The following is a 10,229-nucleotide window of genomic DNA, read 5'->3' on the forward strand; positions in this document are numbered from 1 at the left end:
CTCTTTGGCAGCACCGGGGGCAGGCTACCCCCCGGCCCCTCAATCCGGCCCTGAACAAGCACAAACCATTCAAAATTATACAGAAAGAAGATGCATTGAAAAAAAAGGTATTACATTAGTAGAAAAAATGCAGCAACAGCAGGATAACGCATTGTGTGTGCAGTGGTTCCCACTCCCTTTCCCTTTAAAAGCACCTTCCTGAATAATTCTGTTATTGCATAGCTTTATTGAAATGCTCACCTTAACCATTCTTTTTTAAATAGTCTGTGGGATTACAGAAGCAGGGAAGCCTTCCCGACTTCCTCGGGCAGGCCCTTCCAGGAGGTGTGGGCCACAACAGAGAATACAGGTGCATCGATGGTTGTTCATCTTGCCCATTTGCCAGGGGCACCTGCAGGACGCCCTGATCAGATGAGCAAAGTTGTGGTGGAGCATAGAAAGAGAAGCAGCCCTGCACATATGGGGGTCCAAGGCCATGCCAGGTTTTGTATGTGATAACCAGACCCTTGAATTGAACCCAGTAACTGATGCTCAGCCAGTGAAGTGTCTACAGAACGGGTAAAATACGCATGTTCCACCTTTCTCCTGATAGCAACCGAGCTGCAGCATTCTTTACCAACTGGAGTATCTGAGCTGACTTCAGGGGCACAGCCGCATACAGCACATTACAATAGTCTAGTGTCAATGTTACCGCAGCATGAATTCAGGTGGCCAGACTGGCCAAGTCGAAATAGGGGGCCATCTTCCAGGCTAGATGATGGAAGATTTTTTTTTTTGCTACACCAGCGTTAAATTGCTCTCCAGCAGTAATGCTAGGTTCAGTATAAGACCACGGGCTTTCAAGACCACAGGCTTCCCAATCAACACTACTTCTGTCTTGTCAGGATTATTTTACTTTGTTCTCTCTTAACCATTTAATCACAGCAGTCAGGCAGTGGCTCAGCATCTCGACTGCATCACCAAGAGATTTGGATGAAGACCTCTATTGCATCACCAAATTTGGGTGTTGTCAGCATATTGATGACACCCAATTCTAAAACTCCTAAGGGTTTTACACACAGAGTGAATACCAAGGGAGAATAGATGCAGAGGAGTTAGCCGTGTTAGTCTGTGGTAACAAAATCAAAAAGAGTCCAGTAGCACCTTTAAGACTAACCAATTTTATTGTAGCATAAGCTTTCGAGAATCAAGTTCTCTTTGTCAAATGCCTGATACAGAGACTGGTCAAATACAGAAGAGGAGGGAGAATAGGACTATGTCCTGAAGAAAACCACAGGACAAGTCCCATAACGATGACAATATACCCCAATATTCTCCTCTCACCTCCCCCAGGTATTTTGCTCCTCAACTAATAACAACAACATTAATAATAATAACATTTGATTTATATGCCGCCCTTTAGGACAACTTAATGCCCACTCAGAGCGGTTTACAAAGTATGTTATTATTATCCCCACAACAAAACACCCTGTGAGGTGGGTGGGGCTGAGAGAGCTCCAGAGAGCTGTGACTAGCTCAAGGTCACCCAGCTGGCTTCAAGCGGAGGAGTGGGGAATCAAACCTGGCTCTCCAGATCACAGTCCTGCGCTCTTAACCACTACACCAAACTGGCTAAGTAAGGGATACTGTTGGGGAGAAAAGAGAGGGTAAGGGAGGCAAAGTGTGTGCAAGGGACTTTTTTCAGACAGACCCCTTTTGTTTTAAACAAAATCTGACTCTCCACCCACTTCCTGTTGTAATGTGATAAGACAGACCTGGTCATTTTATTTTCCTTAGCCCACAGCTGGAAAAATGGGAACATAAAGCATCAACACTAGGTTGTTGTAGGAAGAAAAAGGTTATTTTATCTGGGATGCTGATACAGCTTTTTGGAATTTGGGCAGCACCACTGCTTCAGCGGGGCCATCATGTCTAGTTTGGCTCTCAGGCAGCAGTTGTCAAACTGTTAGGAACCAAAAGTGGGTCTTGACTCTCACAGGTAGGTCACAAGGCCAAGACGAAGGGGAACGAACACGGTAAACCTGGAAAGGAAACTCTGGGAGTGTTGATAGCAAATTTGGATTTGCTTCTACATAGCGGGCAAAGTGGTCATGAAATAGAGCCAGGTGTTCAGTAACACTATATGTTTTATAAATACCGAACATTAAAAATAAAATATAAACTTGTTCAGTGTTCACTGATGCAAGATTCCCAGCATCTTCTGCTGGGGAGATGGAAAGTGGCATGGATTATTTCTTAAGGAGGTTCCCAAAAAGTAGAGTAAGTTTAAAAGCAGGTCCTGCTTCAAAATCTTTGAGAACCACTACCCTTAAGACGTTCTTGGGTATCTTACGGTACAGAGAGACAACTGCTGTTCCATCTCCAAAACAAGTTACATTTCTAATTCTTCTCAGAAGAAAGGAAGGGCATTTATACTTTTAAATGTCATAAGCATACCAATCCGTATCATTTTACAGGCTACATTGCTCATTATGAGATGCATTGTAATTACCGCTAATTTCAGGAATGCTAATCATCCTTATTCCTTCCAACCCACAGAAAGTAGATTTCCAAGGCCACAAGACCCATGTGGGTCAATAGCCACCAGGGTTTGGAGGCTGGTGTGCTGACAGAAGGGGAGGAGAGGCCCCCAAACCATGCAGCTATTAATCCACAAGGGTCCCACAACTAGAGATGGACACGAACCAGAAAAAAACCAAACCATGTGGTTCATGGTTCATCAAATCTTATGAACCACGAACTTTCATGAACCTGCTGCCCCCGTTCACGAACCGGTTTGTTTGGTTCCTGAAAACGTCACACCCAGGTCAGAAAATCGTCATTTCTGGGCCAGCAGAAGGCCACTTCCGGGCCAACAGATGTTCACTTCTGGGTCAGCAGAAGATCTGCAAGAAGTCCATCCCCTGTTGCCTAGGAAAGTGACTGATTGGCACCAGGCTGTCAGCAGTGACAAACCAAAAAACAAACGAAACAAACCAGGCTAAAGTTCATGGCAGTTCATCAGAAATGGGATCTGATGAACCGAGGTTCACGAACCACGAACCAGCCTAGTTCATGCTTAATTTTGGTTCATATTTCGGTTTCTGCCCATCTCCACCCATAACCTCCAAATCTACTTTCCCAGGATTAGACGGGAAAAGAACATAGCAGATTCATACTTCCACTGCTGGTACACAGGATACTACATATTACATTTCATGTTCTTAAGTGTAATGAATTAGGTTTGACAACAAAGCATTATATATCATTTATATATCCCCCAATTCCCTCCCCAGGGCAAACTGCAATCACCCCAGGGCTACACCATTTCTAGAAGTGTTCACTCTACTCTCAGGGGCATTCAGGAAGTACACACGCCATGTCTTTCCCCATTCATAAAAATTGTCCAGAATGCCTGCATGAGTATTATCCATGCACAGAGAAACTAAAAAGGGAAATGGGGAAGGGGGATATCACCTCTTAGCATTCCCCACCACACAGTGTGTGGTGAAGTCCAGAGCAGTCATGAAGAGGCAGTGGGATAAATGCTCCAGCTAATTTCCAGATGAAAGTAGAGACACACTAACCCCTGTCCAGTTGTTACTTGCCTCATTGTGTATGTACGGTGTAGGTTGTCTCCTTCCCTTTCACCAGGAAAACAAAGGATGCCGTACCAGATACACAATCATGTTTGTGTTGACAAAACAGGACCAGGGCCCGTTGCTATGGTAGTGGTTTTGCACCAGAAGATATTCCGTCAATATTACTGACAACACTGCCTACATTTTGGGGTGATGTAACACATGGAAAATCCTGCAACAAAGTACTTCCTATCATAAGGTGGCATACCAACATGCACAATCTAAGTGTAGGAACCACACCACACCAGAACTGCTCTGGAAGCACATGTGTCATGTTCTCAGCACATGTTCCTCTTCTGTTTCACCCAAACTCAGAGAAAATCATCTTTACTGGTTTGCAGCACGCTGTGGTTGCATGCAGAGAGCGCAGCAATGCCTCTCTGGCTGGCTGGGGGCAGCTCTTTCACAATCCTGCCTCACTCCCCTGGAGCAGTTTTGGAACTTGGGTTTTTCGTCATAAAAATAAATGTACATGTAGTGCTTTTAAAAAATAAAATGCAGACTGCCTGCCAGAAGCATGGAGGGGCAGCAAGACTGACAACTCGGTCAGTACTGGAATCACTGGAATGTCAATTAAATTGTAAAGGCAGCAGAAAGCTGAGCTCACCACGGAGGGCAAAAAATGCAGGAACGGCTGTTTCGTTGGGCATTCACACACAACCTAAGTAGCTTGGAATGGAGAATGCTGACCTGCCTGGAAATCCAAGCCTCACAAAATAGCAACACTTTCAGCAACTGTTTGATCCCTTTTTTCTACTTCTGCCCTTTTAGTACAAGGGAGCCCTTGGAAGATAATGTGAATAAACATGCAGAACATGGTACTGGCACTTGGCATGCCATTTACATTTGTTCATTGTACTAGGGGACCACAACAAAAACAGGGCTTTAATGTTGTCCTCTTCTTCTTAGCAATAAGGTAATGCAGCAATGACTCTCTTAGCCAAATCCTAAACTTGTTTACTCACAAGTAGAGATGGGCACGAACCGAAATATGAACCGAAATTCTTGATGAACGAGGCCAGTTCGTGGTTTGTGAATCAGCGGTTCATCAGACCCATTTCTGATGAACCGCCACGAACTTTAGGCTGGTTCGTTTGGTTCATTTTTCAGTTCATCACTGCAGACAGCCTGGCACGGAGCAATCAGTTTCCTAGGCAACAGGGGATGGACTTCCTGCAGACCTTCCACTGACCCAGAAGTGACCTTCTGCTGACCCGGAAGTGGTGGTTTGCTGGCCCAGAAGTGACATTTCCACGAACCAAAATGACCCGATTCGTGAACCAGGGCAGGTTTGTGGAAGTTCGTGGTTTGCGAAATGTAACGAACCACGAACCACGTGGTTCTTTTTTTTCTAGTTCATGCCCATCTCTACTCAAAAGTAAGTTCAATGAAGTGCAATGGGGTTTAATTCCTAGATTTTTTTTTTTACTGTTTTAATGTTTTGAAAAGTGTGGTTTTCTTTAGATCTCGTAATATATCATGTGTGACCAGTATGTAAATTGAGAGAAAGGGCAAAAGGGTTTCTTCACTCTCCCTTTCTCCTATTTTGTACATATACAATGCAAAAGTGCACGAGCCAGGTATGCTTGGGAGCACATGTGCATGTTTTCAATAGGGGACAGGAACAGGTGTCCAACCACCCCCCCTCCCAACTTCATACAACCTCACATCACTCTGATATTCTGAAATCTTCCCTGAATTATATTATTCTCCCATCTCAGATATATTACACTTTTGAATGCATTTAGATAACCCATTTATATCACTTATTTTTGTTCCATTTGTTTGAGAACTGTGCAAAAACAGCATTGGTGTTCTTCTGCCTATCCACCTGGAATTGCCTTTACTTTTTCCCCCTAACACTAATGCCGCTGAAACCACCACCCCACCTGATTTTTAAACTCCCAAGGAAACCACACAGTCCCTGAATTAGTCTACTGGACTAGCTCACCATCTTTCTAAAGGTAGCTTGCTTTGATGTTACGTTTCTACGGCTTCTAGCCCTATTTCTCTACAGCAGTTAAAATAAATCCCATAGCCCTTCTAAATGTAGCCTGGGACAGGTCCTTTGCTCAGTTTCTAAGAAAATCGTTGAATGTATGCTATTGTGTCTCAAATGTTGCATTGCAGGCAGAATTTGGCCAAACATCTTGGGAAGCAAGAGCGTGGTTGTCTGCCCTCAAATTGAGAATAAAATGTTTTTTTTGCTGAGAATGGACTATTGGCTGCCTTGAAACGGGATACTTTCCAATCGGTTTGGATGAAAACTTTGGATAATCCTCCAACAATTTTGCTCCCCAGGTTTGGGCGTTTACAGTGAGCTGTGCAACAGCTCAGGTACCCTGGTACAGCCTCTTTGGGGCTTTAAACATTCACTGGAGGCTTCTGCACAACTAGTTTAAGTGTCCGAGGCATAGGAAAAAAAAGTGGTATATGTTTAGCTTATAAACTAATCAACTTTTCCCATTTGGGGCATAAAAATTAAAACTTCTATTTCTTTACGTTCAGTTCAAAAGGAGTAACGTTTAAGGAATGATTTTCTACCAAGTCTGCTGCAGTCCTTGCTTACTTGTTGCTAACAGAGATGGTGTGGGGATGCGTGGAGTTCCAAAGACATATGTGCTTAGCTCACACCTTAAGAGAAACTTCCTTAGCAGAAGGCCATTGATTTACAGTCAACGAGAAAGGGCTGCCTCGGTGACTCTTTGGTACTACCATAACCTGGCAAAATCCAGGCAAGATTCTTGATGGCAGGAAATATCTCTGCCCATTTGAAGCCGCTTGCCTTTCCCAGACCAGCAGAAGGCAGCTCTGGCTATACAGGACTGCCTTAGAGACCCGCCAGGACCCTGGCTCTCCAGGGTTTCAGAAAAGGACAGATCCCAGATCCTTCAGAGCTGAAGGCTGATCCTGGGACCCTTCCCCAGATGAGTGGGATTTCCTGACAGCGCAGCTTCCCAAATACGCCATGGCCAGGCCAGCCTACTGGAGGCTTCATCAGCTGCAGCGTCTAGAGGCCAGGAGTTCCCTGGCAGGGCTAAGCTGTTGCCTCAGCAGGCATCCTCTCCACTAAACCTGCCTGCTGCAACAGCGGCGTAAGAGGTCTCTTGCACCCAGGGCTTTTTTTCTGGGAAAAGAGGAGGTGGAACTCAGGACCACACAATGACATCATTTTGGGTCAGCTGGAACAAGGGGGTTGTTTTTAAAAGTTTAAATCGCCCTTGGCGAAAATGGTCACATGGCTGGTAGCCTGGCCCCCTGATCTCCAGACAAAGGGGAGTTTAGATTGCCCTCTGCGCTGCAGCAGAGGGCAATCTAAACTCCCCTCTGTCTGGAGATCAGGGGGCCAGGCCACCGGCCATGTGACCATTTTCAAGAGGTGCGGGAACTCCGTTCCAACGCATTCCCCCTGAAAAAAAAGCCCTGCCTGCACCCCATTTCCTCCTTCCGGGAGACCGGCAAACCAACCAGGCGGCTTCCCCTTCCTACTGGCATTACTTTGGTATCATGCAGTTAGACAGGCCCTGGAGGCTGCTCCCTGGTAGACAGTTTCACAGGCGGTTCTGGGTTTGCACTTTCCTGCCGAGAATGGAAATATAAAACATGAGAGGCTTCCATTTTAAGCGGATCTCCACAACACCGGAGCGCTCACATGGCACATTCCAGAGACTTGCACTAGCGGCGCTAGGAATGTACACACATGGGAACGTTTTTACTACGATGTCCAGCACCAACCCGACACAAATAAAATGTACGTTTAAGAATATATAAACGTTTGTGCTGGAGCCACAGATCACACTACGCACTCTCTCACACACACACACACCCCAGGGGCCGCTCCATGCAAGAATTTCTCCGGAGCCGGGCTTTGTGGAAAAGAGCCCAAATGAAAGGAAGATGGCTCAGCACCAACACCGCTTCTCCCGACAAGCAAGACCAGGCTCGGGGGACTCCCGGGGCTGCTTCTCACGCTCCGGAGGGAGAGCCAGGCCGGCCGCTGGCTTGCGTCGCCCTGCAGAGCGGCTCCGAGCGGGATGCGTCCCGGTCCCGAGCCCTCCTCCCGTCCGCCCCTGGAGCAGGCGAGACGAGGGGATGCAGCGCAGCCCCGCCGCCGCCGCCTGCTCCGGCGCGCGTGGCGCTGGCCAGCCCCCAGCCGGTCCCGCGCCCGCGCCCCGCCAGCCGCTTACCCGCCATGGCCCCGTAGACCAGCTGCGTCCCGGGCTGGTCCTTCAGCCCCCGGAAGGCCGTGTTGGGGATCCTCTCCATGATACCCTCGTAGAAGATGCGCCGCGCCGCCTCCTGCTCGGCCGGATGGAACTCCCGGATGCAGATGCCCTCCTTCGGGGCTGCCGCGTCCCCCGGGGCGCTCGGGGCCGGCGCGCCCGTCAAGGAGGGCCAGCGCGGCGAGGCGGGCGCCAGCAGGGGCTCCTTCTTGCCGCCGGGCACCGAGTCATGGTCTTCCGCCACGATCTTAGTCTCGCAAACCATCTTGGGAGACAGACAATGCATGCAAACGGGCCGCGGGGGAGCGCCGGCGGGAAAGGGAGCGGCGGCGGCAGCACCGGCGGCAGCAGCAGCAGGAGCCCGCGCCGAGCCGAGCCGAGCCGCGACTGCGCTTTTCACTGCTGCGGAGCCGGCGGCGGCGCGAGAAAGGAGCTCCGCCGCATTTTGGAGAGGTATTTATAATGCGGCAGAGGCGCTGCGGCTCGGCGCGGGGTCCCGCGGGGTCCTAGCGCCCTTGCCATTGGCTGCCGAGGGTCGCCATGTGGCTGGCCCGGGGGAGGAACGCCCCCTCGCGCGCTTGGCGGCCGGCCCGGCCCAGCCGCCCGCCCGCTTTGATGTCACCTCCGAGCCGGGCGCGTCCTGCCAGGGCCGCCACAGCTCCTGCGCCGCGCCACCTCCAGGGGCCTCTCGCCCCAGAGAGGGAAGAGGCCGGCCGGGCTGCGCGGCGCGACCCCTTCGGGTTGGAACCCCTTCCAAGCAGGAAAAGGAGCCCGAGAATATGTGCCGTTGGGGTGGGGGGAGCATCGCCGACAGGCTGCCGTATGGGGGCCGCTTTTGCAAACCACTGCATTAAACCTCCGCTCCTCGGGTGGGTTTCAGTCTTCTGAAGCCAACTCCCTGACGGCTCTGCCTTTATCTATTGCACTTTCGCCCAGTTCTCCCTTCAAGAACTTCGGGGCAACTGACCCAGTTCTCCCCTCAGTTCGGGAGGCTGGCCTCAGAATGAGCAGCCCACGGTGGGACAGCGAACTTCACGGCCGGCGGAGATTCGAACCTGGGGCTTGGCGGGCCGACTCATTCCGGTCGTTTCTTAACGACTTCGGCGTTCGGCTGGGGAAAGGGCGGCGATGGCGGGAAGCCTCCCTGGGGTAAGCAGCCAAGGAATTGGGCTCCTGGGCTTCGTCTGGGACTTCTGCGCCCACTCGACGGGATGGCCGCGACTGCTTGCGCCGCCTGGAAGGGGCCGGCCTCGTCTCCTGATGCGCGGGGGGGGGGGAGCACAGCTCCCCGAGCCTCGGAGCCCCCGCTGGCGGACAGCTGACTCATTCGCCTCTGCGGTAGTTACCAGCGCTTCCCTCGACGTGCGCAGGCAGCCTGCTCCTCCTCCGGCCGGGAGGCTGCCTTGCGGAGTCGAGAGACGCAGCTGCCGCCTGGGAACCCCGTCGGGCAGGGGCCTTTCCTTCGCCGGCAGAAGGCTCTTTCCCCATTAGCTCCCGCCCGCCCATTTACTCGTCGGGGATCTGGCCGGGGCGGCCCTCGGAAGTCAGTCGGACAGTCCGGGCCCAGGGGCGGAAGAAAGGACGGCTAAGGCAGAGGCGCGAGGTGGCCCCCTGCGCCCCGAGCGCTCCCCCGCCGCTCCCCCTTCCTTCCCATCTCCCGCGGCCGGGGTGCCGCAGCGCCCGTCTCCCCCCCACACCCCCTTCTGAGACACCGGGGGGGGGGTTCCTCCGGCGCAAGGGGAAACGGGGCGCTGCCCTGCCCCCCCCCCAGCGCAAGCGCGCCACAGGCCGGCCCGGCCAACCGAGAGAGACCGCTGCGCTCAAGCAGCTGGACGGAGCGAGAGGGCCAGTGGCCCCAGCGAAACCCCCGAACCCTCGCGGCTTGGGAAGGCGCCTCCGCCAGGTGTTGGTCCCGCGTCAGCTGGCTCCGCTGCAGCCCCCCCCCTCCCGTTCTGGGCTCGCCTGCCAGCAGCCTCCGCCCTCCGCCGGGAGCATGCGCCCTGGAGCATCGGTGCAGGTGGTCCACCGCGAGATCCTCCGGCGCCGAAGCTGGGCGCTGCAGCCGAGCGAGTCAGGCCGGCGAAACAACCGTGGCGCCCCTATGTGTCAGGCACGTGAAGGGGAGACAAGGCCCAGAGGGGAAGGCGTCGCGGAGGGCGCTGCCCGGGGGAAGGCTGGGCGGCTGGCGTGCGGGAGCTTGGCTCGGCGTGCCCCGCTTCGCCTCTGGCGACCGAGGGGGTCGTGGCTCCCCCTTAAGAGGCGCGTCTCGCCGTTGCGCTGAGGAGCCGGCAGTCGGGACAGAACTCGGGGGCGGCCGGCGCTCGCCCCGCCGCGGAATTCGGAAGCGCTGCTGCGGGCGCCCCGCGTGCCTCCCCGCTCTGCGTGC

The 10,229-nt window shown here is 52.4% G+C and overlaps 1 protein-coding gene across 1 annotated transcript in view; it reads right to left on the reverse strand.

The window, feature by feature from the left end:
• The window catches only part of NAT8L (N-acetyltransferase 8 like), a 66,067-nt gene extending 57,938 nt beyond the window's left edge, over nt 1-8,129 (reverse strand). The window contains exon 1 of the mRNA XM_054984186.1: nt 7,808-8,129. Within this exon, the coding sequence (XP_054840161.1) occupies nt 7,808-8,129 (322 nt within the window). The remainder of the gene's footprint in view (nt 1-7,807) is intronic.
• Nucleotides 8,130-10,229: the final 2,100 nt, after the last annotated feature.

The sequence above is a fragment of the Eublepharis macularius genome, chromosome 6 (assembly GCF_028583425.1).
Source record: "Eublepharis macularius isolate TG4126 chromosome 6, MPM_Emac_v1.0, whole genome shotgun sequence".
Classification (NCBI taxonomy): Eukaryota; Metazoa; Chordata; class Lepidosauria; order Squamata; family Eublepharidae; genus Eublepharis; species Eublepharis macularius.